General features: G+C 44.3%; 1 protein-coding gene across 3 annotated transcripts in view; it reads left to right on the plus strand.

Moving 5' to 3' along the window:
• The window catches only part of TPK1 (thiamin pyrophosphokinase 1), a 289,313-nt gene that overhangs the window by 163,051 nt on the left and 111,288 nt on the right, over positions 1–14,974 (plus strand). For all 3 annotated transcript variants that reach the window (XM_044453946.1, XM_044453954.1, XM_044453964.1), the window contains one exon: positions 10,215–10,310. In XM_044453946.1, coding sequence (XP_044309881.1) covers positions 10,215–10,310 — 96 coding nt within the window. The remainder of the gene's footprint in view (positions 1–10,214; positions 10,311–14,974) is intronic.

The following is a 14,974-nucleotide window of genomic DNA, read 5'->3' on the forward strand; positions in this document are numbered from 1 at the left end:
ACAGGAAACTTGTGGAAAGGTGCTGTGTATCTGTGTTGACAGGCAGTTGTCTGTGCCAGGCATGCTGAACTTGAAGCCTGAGAGCCATGCCTACTTTTTCCCGGCCACCAGCCGATTTTCTGAGGCTTAGTTACTAGCAGTGAGAACTTTAAGATAAAATATCTGTTTATTTGTACAGATATTTTAGCCCCACTCCTTTTGCCTTTGGCCCCAGTAACATGTGGGAGGCACCTGATCAGAGCTTCTCCAATATGGAATTTGGCCTTAGTGTTGAAGGAGGCTTAGTCCTCCTGCCCACGTAATGAGAAACTTATGCATAGTGCTACATAAACAAGAATGCCTGAAGAACCGAAAGCGTAATCTTATCAAAAGAAGGTGGTGGAGAGAGAGAGAGAGAAGGGGTGAGGGGGGAGAGAGTTTTATAAGACTTTCCCATAAAATCACATAGACTCAATTATTTTTTTAATTCTGATAATTTTTGAAAATGCTAACACTAAAGACTAAGCCATGCAAGTCTTAGGGGACTAGCAAGTTATTCCTCACTGGCATTATGAGACTTAATATACTAATGTGAGCAGAGGAAGAAGTTCCAATGGAAAGGGAAGCTATTTTAGTAATGCTTAATTTTGCACTTTTATGCCTTTGATCAGCAGCTTATTTTAATGCGAGTGGTCTCTGGGGATTTTAGCTTACTAATTTTGCTTTTGTATATGTTGATCTTCTTTTTCTATCAGCACAACTCCTAAGCCCTTGATAGATTTAGGGCATAATCCAATGCAAGTTTAGACAACTTACAACTATCTAAACTTAGAACTCCCAGCATGCCACAGCCAGCATAGCTCAGAATTGTGGGCCAACATGTGTACCTTAATGATCAAAGGTGGCGGTGTGTGCAAAGAGAACCATCTATTGAGTGCAGAGTTAAAGTCTTGAAGTCACTGGCTCATTTGGAAGGATTTTTGTCCTCAGCAGCCAGCATGGGACACTTAATGCTACACTGAAACATTCCATCATTCTGTTTTAGTGTCAGTGATATTACTTACGCAAGCATACACAGCAGTTAAATTTTTTCAGCTGAAGAATGCTATCACAGATTAGTTGCTACAAGCTGTGGCTATACGCTGCTTAAGTCAGCTTCTTCCAAATCACTGTCTTCCAGATGTGTGAGACATGCTTGCTGGGGGGTGTTGGGAGTTGTAATTCAGCACATCTGGAGGATGTCAGATTGACTTAAATGCACTAAATATCAGTGAAGGCAAGTAGAGAAAACTATTTGCAGGCTGAGATGTAATATAGCTCTTGTTGGGAGATACTCAAACAAATTGTTTCCAGGATGCTTCCCTTGAGGAAGAGCAGTTAACAACCTGGAAATGGAGTGCAACTGGTTGGATATTGTTTTCGATAAAAATGTTTCTTGAACTTGGTCAAATTACTTTGTGCAATAATGAGACATTTTCCAAATTCATGTTCATCATGCATCAGCCACCCATTAGTATCTTTAACATCCCAGACCCCAAGCCATTTAATTTCATACCTGAAGTAATGGAACCATAACAGTAACATCTGTGGGTAACTCCCAAGTTTTACGGTGCCCTGGTCAGGGCGACCACCACTGACACCTATGTTTCATTTCTAACTGCAAGCAAATATGGAAAAGCAGTAAACAGGCAACCACTTTAATTTCCCGTTCTGGCCCCAGGGTAGCATTATCCAGGGACTTCACGGGAAATAGAAATGACCACTCCCAGTAGAAGTGGCCATTTCACTTTCTCGTGATGCCTTGGAGCAATGCTACATTGGGGTAACTGCTAAAATGGCTTCCCACCACTACTAGCTCTACAAGTAGGACTATGGCCAGGGACTGACCTGAAGCCACTTTGCCAAGGATCTCCTGAAATCTGGAGCAAGCCTGATTGGCTGATTTATCACCCCTCCCTTCCCTGCTATCAGTGATCTTACAGGTACTAATAGACGGATAAAGCCTGAGCTTTAGCCTTTTTCATGCATATTGCTACCTTTCCATGAACAAAGAGTAGAAGGTTTTAACTCAGCAAAACATTGGGAGGAGACTAAGATCCTGAGTACATGCTTGAGTACCTTTCTTCCCAGACTCCTCTCTCCTCCCAAGTAGACACTGAGCAAAGGGGGCTTCTGACAGCAGGACATGTACTGCAATAACAACCTTGAGCCGCGCACCTAGCCTGTCATCACCTGTGCTCTGGAGAGGTGAGGGAGGAAAGTTAGGGGCTTCTCCAGGCCCCTAAGCAAGATTCTTCGGGCTTCCCCACATCATTGGTTGATTCATGTGGAACTGAGTTCTGCTGTGGAATCTCAATTCTCATTTTCCAAAGAGGTCTGCCCTTCCCAAGAGCCTAACACCAGCAAGAATGACCCCTGCTTTTGCTAGGCTCATACACATTAGAATTATTTGATGAAAGAAACTGAACTTGAAAGTTTTGTTTCTTCCAGTCTTTTTCATATTTCAAAAGTTTATGCAGTAATGATGGTCTTTTAAGGCAAGAAAAAATGCTCATGAGGAAGCACATTGCAGTTGATGTTGGCTAACTCTTTCACTGGTGCACCTGTCACAGGAAGTAGATGCTATTAAAAATCCACTGCCGGCCAGAAACCAGATGCTGCCTAGTGGCTGCGGGGGGAGTTACTTGCTTTGAAAAATAAGACTTCAAGGTAGGGAGGAGGAGGAGGAGGAGGGAAAGAAGTAGCATCTGTTGAAGTCAAAAGTTGCAAATATACAGGGTTGGGGGAAGCAGTTGTTAGATTTGATAAGTTCATGCAGTTTTTGGTTGGAGGAGATGTGTAGATGTTTTTCCATACACTCACGATGGCTTTCAAACTTTCTGTCTTCATTCCATCTGCAGCATGTTTAAGGGTACAAACTCAGGTCAAATACGAAGCTGACCAGATCTTCTTATCCCACATGAATGTAGAATATAGCCTAGAATATACTTATTATTCCCCTGTGGCTGCATATTGCATGGAAAATCAATAATAGTAGGGAAATTAACTTTCAGAGAAACTTTTGCATCATTATTGATACTTACATGCATGAACTCCTGATAGACATCTGAGGCATGGTTAGCTGTATTTCCATGGCACACCGAACTCAGGCTTATCTGCTTCTTCACTTCTCGTGCATGGGCAGGAGGGTGTCTACAGAAGTTTTCACTTCCACTTTTAGTAAGATGGATTGCTCTGTCAGCTGCATCCAGAACTGCAGTTAAGACTATGTTTAATTTCAACAAGACAACTCCAGAGAGCATGGGTGAATGTCGACTTTTTTAAAACAGACCTCATTTGAAGTTGTTGCCCTGGAAAGCGCTATACTGTTAATGAAAAATGGAAGTTAAAGCTTCCAAAGTCCTTCTGATTAATGGGAAAGAGGGGAATGCTGTGGACATAATATATCTTGAATTCAGCAAAGCTTTTGACATCACCACATCATGTGGTGTGGGTGGGCTTTATTATTATCATATGTACAGTATTTGTACCTCACCTATTCCAAATAAATGGGACTCAGTGCAGCTCACAAAATTAAAACTCATAAAATTAAAACATACAAAAATATACAAAAGTAAAAAATGAAATTAAATCAGTTTAAATATTAAAACCAAACAAATAATTTTCAAACACACAATAGACACACAACCATTTTGCCAGTAAACCCCTCACCTTCCTGCTTCATGTCAGGCTGTTGTCATAGGGTCAAGATTGCCTAGAGATTGGCATGGTTCAGTCTGATTTAAAACCACCCTGACCCACTAATTCTCCCTGCTTCACAAATGTTTTCAATATCTGCTTTCGCTGAGGTCAGATTAATCACATACTTGTCAAAATGACTTTCCTGAAAAATAAAAGTGGCCCATACAACATAAGATATGAGTGCTCCCGAGTCTAGTCACCAAAACTCCCACCCAGGAACCAGGTCACTGCAGTACCCAGCTCTCAGATTTGTCTGGGAGTTACCAGAGCTCAGCAGCTTGCACTATCCTGTGGAAAGGGAGGGCTGTGCCTATATACCAAGGAAGATTTTAAAAGCTTTTGTCCCATGCCTTGCAGAGCCTTGTCAACTGCTAGCCCTCTGATCATCAGAAGTAGTTGTTTTGGGCCAGAAGTTCAGACCTTCCAGTTCAGAGGCTAAATCCCAGTCTGGCCTTCCAGGGTTCCACAGATGCCCATGCCTCCATTCCCTGGCCCCACTTCCTCTTCCCCCAGCTGGTGATTGTTCAGTGGTTTCCCAAGGTTTGTACAGGGTTTTCTTCCATTCTAAAGGCCCGGATGTCTCTCCTAAGGCCAAGCTGTTGGCATCAAGAGCTTTACACTAACATAGGCTGGGCTTTGTTCATTTACCCACCCCCTTTTGCCTTTAGCCCATCGCACCATTGGAATGTGACCTCCAAGAGCATCTCAAAAATGGACTTTGGCCATCAGGCTGACAAAGGTTTTGCCATTGGCGCAGATGCCTTTGGTGTATGGGCAGATGGCTTAGTAAACATTTTTGTAGACTAAGAATGTTTGTAGGTTCGGTTCCATGATCAATGAAATGGGCTTCATCTTGCTCTAATGTAGGGATGGGGAATGTGTTGGACTGCGGTTCCCATCAACAAACACTATTAGCTGTGCTGGCTAGAAGTTGCAATCCACCAACCTCTGGAACAACATATATCCCACTCCTGCTTTAATGTCTACCGTTGATTCACTGTTCCACCACCAGATATGTGCTCAGATAGTACACAAGGTGCATATATCGTTTGACAATCCTCTTTTATTGTTCATTGGATTTTGCCCAGAATTTCATACTTACTGAGATGGTGACCTGAGGCAATAGGTTACTTCAGCTTTTCTGAGTACACAGTGCTTCTATATTCTGTCTGCAGAGGCCAGATTCTATCTGCAGGGAAGGGATAAGAAACTTAGCTACTGCCTGAAAACGAGTGCTGATGGGGCTTTACATCTTTTATTTATAAACAGTATCTTTAAACTGCTTACTTGTGTGGGTACGATGGAGCAAAAAATGACTTTTGGGAAAAGCAGACTTTATTTTTTAATCTGAGAAGAAAAGAGTGATTTCCTTGTCATTTTTCTAGTTTCAGCAGATTTTGTTGGTCCTGAAACACCAACTGTTGCCTTATTTTCATCATTTTAAGACCAGCTTTACATATACTGGTGAAGGACTGTTGGGATCCAGAATCCACAGGTTAATGTATAAGGGAGGCCAAAATGTTGCCTTTAGACAGTTGTCCTATTTTTTAGATCCTCTCTGCAATCATAAACTCTTCACAACAGGGAAGTGAACAACCTCCAGGAATCCAGGGCACAGTTTCATCCTCTTCCTCACACTGAAATCCAGTGGCTTGGCTTTAAAAAAATAAAAAATAAAAACCCACATGCTCCTGTGCGTTAAAGCAAAACTGTATGTTCTGGGGTTTACTGGAGATTAAGTGCACCTTTTTCCCCTGGCAATTTGGCTGTTCAGCAGAGGATGTGAAAGAGGCCTTGTGCTGTGCTGTGCTGCTCACGCCTGCTTTACATAGTGCTTTTCTCCTACACTGAAGCAGATCACGCTCATTGTCAAGAGGGCAATCCTCCCTTTGAAGACAACAATGGGGCTGATTGTTATGCTTACATGGTCACAGCCCCATGCATTATAACTTTGGAGATGCGGAAACCATGTAAGTAGATGATGCAGTTAAGGCCGGGGGCCAGCATCGCCTCTCCTTGGACCAACAGCATCAACAGGAGCAGTTATTCGAGAGATGTGCTTCCCTGCATGTCTTTTGCATTGGAGCAACATGGATTCCACTTGCACAGCTGCAGCAACCAGGCTTCCCAAGAATGAGCCCCTAGTATGGCGACTGGTAGATTGTGACATCCTGCAGCTGAAGAAAATGGCTGCCAAGAAAACCTGCTTCAGCTGTGTACTGTGAACCAACCCATCTCTCTTCACACATTCACCAGTGCATGCATGGCTAAAGATGGAAAGGAACTCTATCCACGTAGGAGAAAATGATGCACATTAAACCAGTCTTTAAAAACATACAGCAAGTGGTATGTTGGTGGTTCAGAGCATGGGACTGGGACTCCGATGATCTGGGTTCGAGTCCCCACTTAGCCACGGAGCCCACTGGATGACGGGTCAGCAATAGACTCTTAGCCCAGCCTAACTCGCAGGGAATAAGATTGAGATCAGAAGAAAGAGAGTGATGTCAGCTACTCTGAATTCATTGTTACCAAAAAGGGGGGGCAGGATATATATCTAATAAATGCTGGTTATTTAAAGAGAGATCCTGAGAATTCCAATAAGTATGCCATAATCCTCAGGAAATGTATTAGTAGAAGGAGATAATGATATTTGCAAGTCTGAATTTAGCTGTCTTTTCTACTGGCAAATGTTCCTTTACTCTGGTGCATTTCTGCAAGTCTACTTTTAAAAGCTGTCAACTTTGTTTTATTAACCTTTCGTAAGCTGTAAATGGTATGTTCAGACTCACAATGTAGGGGACTTTTTTGACTGGTGAAAACCTAATTTTCTTATGAGTCAGTACAGTGCAAGGTAAAAGTAGGAAATGAATCATAGATATAGAGAGAACCTGGAAGCCTTTAAAGAGACCTTGAAGGGGTACGTAAAGGAACCTCTAAATCTAGCAACTGTGGTCCTTATTATAATTTATGATGCTATATAGGTGTTTTGTATCCTTGAAATCTCTTTGAATGGTGACTTTATATGGTGGACATACTTCACTATTCCTTACTCAGCTTTTTGGCAGAAGCTTAGGGACTGTTTGAGCTCTGAATTAAGAGACGTGAACTTGTACATTGCTCCATTTTAATGTAATCTTGACACCTATAACTAAGTGCAGTATAAGGGGACTTGGATTTTTAAAAAGGAAAGAAAAGAAAGGTGGGGGGACCTCAGCAAGAAATAGAAAAGGGTTTGTCTTTCTTTTTGCTCTCCCATTCAAAGACATTCCATGATAGTTGCGCTGCCAGTAGGAGATTTGTTCAAGCAAAGTGCCAAATGCAGGATGCTGAGCTTACAAAAAACTCAAGTGGTCTGAAGGTGCTGTTGCTTCATGGACCCATCCAGGTGATACCCAATTCACAGGTGCCCGAGGCTGGCATCAGTACATAGCGTGATTGGGCAGAGACCAAGGCACATGGGCCCAGTGCTGCAGATGCCTGCCTGTACTGGATGGACTCCTGTGCCACTCAGCACTGAAAGGACAAAGAAGCAGGTGCTGGGAGGGAGCAACAGAGGCATCCATTCAGTCCTTCCCAGTGCTCTCAGTGAAGTCCTCATCCAGAAGAATGCTGCATCCAGGAAATAGGGCGAGATCAGAGTGGTACCAGTTAGAGAAATGAGGGACCAGGATGAGGATGGGAGAGAAAAGAGGAAAATGTGGAATAGATATTCAAACACAGGCAGAGAGTTTCCAAAATTCACTGGTGGAAACATGAAATGATTAATTAATTAATTTATTGATTGATTGATTGATATCCTGCCTTTTTCCTACAGAGGGCTCAAGGCAGCTTACATCATTCTCCTCCTTCATCTTATCCCCACAACAACAACCCTGTGAGGTAGGTTGGGCTGAGAGTCTGTGACTGGCCCAAAGTCACCCCGTGGGCTCCATGGCTGAGCGGGGACTAGAACCCAGATCGTCTGAGTCCCAGTCCCATGCTCTTAACCACTACTCCACACTGGCTCTAAATGATGCTGTTGTTTCTAAATCGGTGCAGGTTTCCCAGTTTGCTGGAGTCCCAACCCTTCCTATCTCTTGTTCTCATGCTCCCTACAGTCACAGTCCTCTGCTCAACCTAAAGCTGAAAGGGGGGAAAAGTTCTTAAAGAAGCCCAGCCAGCTCAGTGCAGCTGCCTGCACTAGGCCATGGTGCTCTTTACTTTAAAGCTCTTTACTTTAAAGCTCTAAGCTCTTTTAGAATGGAAGGAAAACATGCAAACTCCAGGAAGGCACCAAACATCTGATGATCGTGCAAATGGGGGTGGGTCAACGGGGGTGGCCATCTGGGAATCAAACTGGGCTGCATTTGATTCCTGGACCTGAAGTTCAACACCTCTGTTTCAAAGAGGCATTGCAATTCAGTGTTGCTGTGATCCTCTTCAGAAATTCTTTCTCCTGCTATTCAGTGCAGAGAGGAGTTTGAGAAGCTGCTGCACTCCCTGTCCAGGGCCTCCAATTTAGTGTCGCTGTATAACAACCATTCTCAGGCTTCCTGTGTCTCAGTATTGGAGACTGAGTGAAAAACAGACAATTTCCTTGTTGCAGCTTCTCAGAGCACCTCTCAGGACCAGGAAGAAAGGGAAATTCTAATTTACAAGGGCCCACTGACCGCAGGCAGCTGCACTGGGCTGAGTTGGCCCCTTTAGCACTGCTTTTATCTCAGTGCTGATGGAAGCACCAAATGGCTGCAAAGGTGCCCTCTGTTGAACGCTTTCGGTGTCTCCAGAGCAGCACTGCTCTCATTCGAAGCTGCGGTGGAGGCATCCGGAGGACTACTTGAAGACCCTGAAAGGTACAGAGCCCCATTTGACTCTGACTTCTGTGCAGTTTCTCTAGTCTCACAGTGGTGCGAAAGCAGAAACAGAAACTGGTGCTTCTAGGACTGCAGTCAGAACACAGCACTGAAAAAAACGAGCCATGCTCGCCTTCTGAAGGCCTCAGCTGATTGCAGTTCCTTGTGGGAGAGCTCTCCAGCTGGCACTGGGTCGGGCAAGGGCCTGATGTGACCCAGCACACAGGGTGCCCAGTTCTGCAGCCTGCTTCCCTGTGGGCTGCCTTGTGTATTTCCACCTGGGGCATTCGGGTCTTCTTTACTCCACCCAGACTGATAGCTTACGGTGCTGCAAGCATATTTGCATCCGCTGCCAGCGAAGAATAATTGGATTTTGTACAGATGAGCACAAGCAACAGCCTGTGAACCTTGTGTCTTTAGGGGCCTACATGCGATTGCAACAATAGCAGCTGTCAGATCTGACAGCCGCTGGAATCCACAGGGATTCCCATTTCAGTGCTCTGAGTGCAACAGTCACTCATTCATCCACTCTCTGCCAACATCTGGATCCTTCTTACAGTATTGCAAGTTGCAGCAGGGAGGACATGAATACTTCATTTGGGCCTCCCAGACCCTGCTGGATAAGTGTGCATGGCTAACAGCAGGAGGGTGCACTGAGGGGGCTGGAAGAAGCCTCTCCACAAGAACCTGTAGATTCTGTGTCAGTTCTGCTAGCTGCTGCTGATTTGCCCAGAGGTCTCCAAAGTCAGGACAGCTACTGGATCTGAGTCCATCCTTAATGGGAGATGGCAAGGTGGTTGTTAGCACTTCAGAACAAGTTCAAGGCTCTGTCTCAATAAGATGACGGCAGTAATTAGTTGCATTACTCATAAAATACCTGACTTCTTTGCTTTGATTGATTAAACAATTGATTTAAAATGCATATAAATTGTTTTTCTGTCCACTGAGACCTTGAAGGTGATATACTATTTAAAGTAACAATGTGATAAAGCAGACCACAAGCAAAGACTGAACTTTATTCTCAGCAAGCCAAAGAGCGACGCAAAAATCCATTAAAGCTGGGTGAAATAGTGCTGTTGCTCTTATCCATCTAAATCTTGATAAAGATAGGGCCAATCTGTCTTCCCTAGGCAGGGAGTCCAGACTATCCACTCCAAGTGTCCAGTGGTCCCCTGAAGAGGGATTGGTGCGGCTACAGAAAAGGCATTTTCTCAAACACTCATCAACCGTCACTGGTGAAATATGCAGTAGGACCCTGTTGAAGAGCACCAATAAAAGGATGAGGCAGGCTTTCTGGCTCCATTTAGGTACCTCCCTGGTTAAGGTACTCCTTCTAGCAGTCTATAAGACAGGAGAGTGAACATCTGGTGACAGGGCAGGGAGACAGGACTGGGATGCTTCTGGAGTACTGCTCTGCCTGCCACTTCTCTGTCGTCCTTTATTAGGAGCTGCTCAGGATTTCAGGGCTTCCAAAGCAGTCCTGAAGTCACACAACACTGTTCATATAATGCTAGTTTTGAACCAACTGTACTGGCATCCAGTTTGTTTCTGAGTCCAGTTCAAGGTATTGGATGTGACCTATAAAACCCCAAATGACTTGAGAACTTGTGAAGTAATTACCCTTTGCCCTCCTCATCCTGTCATTTCCTTGCCTCTCTGTAGAGATGTGAGCTCATAGAGACCCCTGATCAAGACCTAACAGACTTCACCAAGTGCCTTCAGATACTCCAGCAGAAGATAGAGAAGAATGGCTTGCAGGTAATGCTAGCAACTCACTCCATGAATTGATGATGGGTCTTTTTTCCAAGACTATCTGGGCCGCTGTTATAAGTTTCCCATGTCTGAACCTGCTTGTAGGGGTTTTGTATATCAACTAAAGAAGCTGTAGATTGTGTGATGCCATGGGGCTTGAGACCAGGGAGGCGGTGGTGGGGAGCATGTCAGCTGCCAAGAAGATGGGCTCTTACTATTTTGTACTAGTGAGCCTCCAAGGCTCCCAAAGAGTGATCACAGCTGAATGTTTACCTTCAGTTCAGATATTCCACTTGGGTATGTTCCCTTTCAACACTGTCACTGTGTTCCTCTCTTCAAAGGTATTGCAAAGTCAGAGGCCTCATGCATCTCCCAAATGATTGAATATTTGCCATATGTCACAAGTGGGGAGTCCTGCAGATGAATCACTCACTCCTTCCTTCCTTCCTTCCTTCCTTCCTTCCTTCCTTCCTTCCTTCCTTCGGGGTCCCTGACTGAATGGCAAGCATTGGTATACAAACAAGACAGGCCAGAGTGTTCCTGGGTCTAGTAATCAGGTGATCCTGGAGAGGCATCCTGCATTTCCAACATTTGCTTTACTCCTTCAGTCTTGGCAATTCATCGCTGAGGGACACTGCTAGGCAATTACTGTTTCCATGCCTGCTTGTCTGACTCACTTCTGCTCCCTGTAGTCCCATCCAGTCACGGCACATGCCTTTGCAGCTTCGAAACATTTCATTCTGACGCATTTGCTTTTTCATCCAAGCTCTGTCCTCACTATTGGGCTGTTTTCCACATGAAACCAATGGAGAGAGCTTCCTTAACAGACAGGAATGGCTGATTCTGCTCACTTCTGAGACCATTCAAGGACAGATTATGTTTTTTGGCCCACTCTGTCAATGCACATGCTTCAAGTCTGTTTTTATCCAAACGTCTACATCCATCTGCTAGTTCTGTTAAACTCCAAAGCTGTGTTATCTCCTCCATCACCTGTCCTGCCCTTTGTAACACCTTAGGCAGGTGGAACTGATGGAAGAATGATATCTCAATAACTTCCTTCCACTTGCAATATCACTAGCATGTGACTCTTTTGCCTCACTGAACTAATCATCTTTTTACAGGCATTTAGTTATTTAATTTAGATACTGCCCAACTGGTGGGTGCTCTTGAGGTAGCTTACAGTCATCAATAAAGCAACAACCTAAACAATAAATGCAACAGTGAAAACATACAAATATTAAAACATTAAAATGCTAAAGAGCTAGCAGCATTGGTAATAGCCATCAGAACAGATTAGACGCCTGCCAGAAAAGGAAGGCTTGACTTGACAGGCATCTAAATGTATGCAATGAAGACACTGAGTGGATTTCTCTGTAAAGGACATTTCACAGTTGCTGAGGGGACTACAGAGAAGTTTTTTACCTGATAGCCACTCATCCCACCATGGTAAGAAGGCCCTTCAGAGATTATCTTAATCAGGTAGGATGCTGCTTTGGATAGACTGGTTCTAACTTAATCCTCTCATAAGAACAGCACATCTGAACATCAGGTAGAGCAGGAGAAAAGGAATAGATTTGTCAAAGTCCTGCTGCCATGTGGATTACCTTTTCTGTGACTATATAGGTTGTTAGTTCATAAAGAGGTCCCCCCAAAGATTTATAAAAGCACAGTATTAAAATGAGAACAATGGAAATCACATAATCTGCTATGGTGTTTCAACAATGCACCTTTCAACATACTCCTTAAATCTTGGAATGCTTTGATCTGGCTGTCATTTAGGTAAGCATGCACTACATCGTTAGGCCCAGTGGAGGATATTGCACTCCACAAATATCTGAGCTTTGAAGCTTAACAAGGCTACCGCGAACAGCATATGGGAGAGGGGGAAGCATCTCTTTGGGGGAAAGTAATTGTGTTGAATGCATGCCGCAATACACAGGGTAACATTTCTGTTCAATTATATCCTCACACTGCTGCATGTAATGGCAGCAGTGGGTAGCAGCTTTGAACTCTGTTCAACCATGTGGCTTTTCCAGAGGTACAAACAATGGAAAGGGCAAGTTTGCTCTAAACAGAAGTGCTGCTTGTTTGTGCTTTAATGGTTGCCTCTCTCCTGTCAGATTGATTGCTCCAAAAGATTCTAGCAAATATCAAATCCTTTTTGACCTTTTTTATATTTGCCATATGGGGATTGACAGAGGTTTGTCACTGCTCTGGCGTATATAAAATAACACCACTCAGGTGTGAAGCTTGAGCTTAGCTCGTATATTCATTTGTGCTGCGCTCTTCTAGAAGCTAACATTTGGGATTGTTTTTGTATCAGAAACATGGCATAGTAAAACTCTCTTAAAGGCAAAACATCTGTACACACACCGCACACACAGTTCGCACATTAATTGTGGGCATGTGAAACATCTGCAATCCTCGAGAGCAGTGCTACAAACCTGGTTCTGCAACTTTCCCGGCAAACTCAGTGTTGCCAAGGTAGGAAAGCCTTGTGTGAAAGCGTGGCATCCCAGCACTTAGCATTAGGGAATAAGCACAGGCTAGGAACACTTCAGAAGATGTTCAAATGCACTTTATTTGTGTTTTTATATACAGTGTCAGAGGAAGCTTTCTAGCACTGCAACAACGAGCACCTCTTAAACTTTGGTGCATGACTAAGTAAAGGAGGGCATGAGATATAGGAGAGACCAAATGTTGCCTGCTGCAGAGGCAAAGTGAAAGAGGAAGGGGAGGAAGTAGGAAAAAGTAACCAATCAAGCTACAGGACAAAAAGGGAACAAATAAAGTGGCTGTGAATGCCACATGTTTTGTATCATCCCCTAGTGTCTGGAAGCATGCAGAGCTGTTCTTGCTATCCAGCAGCCAGGATATCAGTTTGGAAACTGTTTGCTATCTGCTTGGAATTCTTTTTCCATAGCTAATTACTTAGGCACAACAGTAGACTTAGAGAAGAAAAGGGCATGCTCCCTTTCCAGCCATCCATCCCCATCTCACTCTGGTGGGACACTGTCTTTCCCTGGCCCCCCAAAGTGCCCAAGCGGCACTTGGAGACACAATGAAAGGCTTTCCCCACTCTCTGCTGGCCGTGGGGGAGACCCTTCTCAACTTGCAGAGGACTTGTCCTTTTAATTGAAATCCTTGTGCCCCTCCAAGATGATACCTGCTCAGGGTAAATTGCAAACCAGAGGACAAGGCGTGGCTTCCAAGCACTCTCCCAAAAATCCTGGGGATCCTGCTTGGAAGGAGAAGTAGAGTTGAGGAATACACCCCTGAAAACTCTTTTTTAGAGGTTCTTGAGATTGGGGGGGGGGGGGGTCCTCCAGATTATCCACAGTTGGGAAAGTGAGGGTAGCCCAAAGCCACAAGCATACCTCCCCAAAACCATGACAATTCTTCTGCAAAAGGAGCTTTCCACAGCGCTTACCTTTAAATGAAGTTGAAAATGGTTAGCGGTGGGCTGCAAAGATTCAATTTGGCATCAGCGCTGTGTCCATGCAACTTTGTAGTCAACTGCTATTACTTTTTGAGGGTATGTTAGGGTGGGGCGGGGGGGGACTGCAAGAAACTGAGAAGAGCCTTTTTGAAAGGCTTGCATTTACTTCCAACAAAGGCAAGCCATTGCCATATCCATTTAGAAGTGGTACCTCTTCCTGGCCAGTTGAGAAACCCAAATCAAGGGAGTGTCCTCTTAGATGTGTTGGGTTGATGACATGCTGAGACAACCCCATGGCTGTCATGAGTCAGTCCTGGGCTGCCCCAGATTCAGACTTGAATCTGTTCCAGATCACCAGTCTTCAAGTTGATGTTGGTGCTGAGTACCCAGGAGGGCACAGCTGTGAAAGATGAACCCCTGTTCATTCTCCCATCCAGGTCTTAGTAATACACAGCAGGTCAGCCCACTCATCCACAATTAAACCATGGATGAGGGAGATCTTATTTTGGATTGGATTGGCGTTAAAGAGCAGCAGCACAAGATCTGAGGTTAAGCTGGGATATCTAGTTTCCCTTCTCTTCACCTGATTTATTAGTCCCCAGTGCCCTGCTTCCCCCTGTGCATAGCCATGTTATTCATGTTTCCCAGGCGCATGTAAAAAATATAAATTGCAGCAGATAACAGGGAATAGGTGAAATTCACAAGTACCCTTCTTTCCCCAAGCTGCTGCCCTTTAGTGCCGTTGTTTCCTGAGGGTCCCACCTTTGCTGGTATCTGGCCTCTGAAGTGCAGGCAGATGAAGTGCCAGGGGCAAACAAAATGAAAATCCTTTTGCTTGCCCAGCCTGCTGACCATAGTGACACCATAAGCTAAGAACCTTTGGCTCTCACCCTTTACACCTCTGTCCTGAACAGCCTGAAAGACCAGCAAGGGAAGGAGAGAATGAGGCAGACAGCATGAGCCAGGTGATGTAGCTGATAATGATCTCCCACCAGTAGATTCCACTACCTTAATGTCCATGAAGCAGGTAGATGATCTAAGAGGGTATGAACATGATAAGTAAATACTAGTGTTTCTATACAAGGTTTATGCATGCCATATCCTCCTCCCAGAAAGAGACAACTGTTTGGCTCTGCCAAAACATATGGTTAAAAGAAGCATTGACTGCATTATACCTCTAGCGATTAGCCAAATTCTTATGAAAGGGATCCACAGTATATGTGTAATCCTC

The sequence above is a fragment of the Varanus komodoensis genome, unplaced genomic scaffold (assembly GCF_004798865.1).
Source record: "Varanus komodoensis strain SLA01 unplaced genomic scaffold, ASM479886v1 scaffold10, whole genome shotgun sequence".
NCBI lineage: Eukaryota > Metazoa > Chordata > Lepidosauria > Squamata > Varanidae > Varanus > Varanus komodoensis.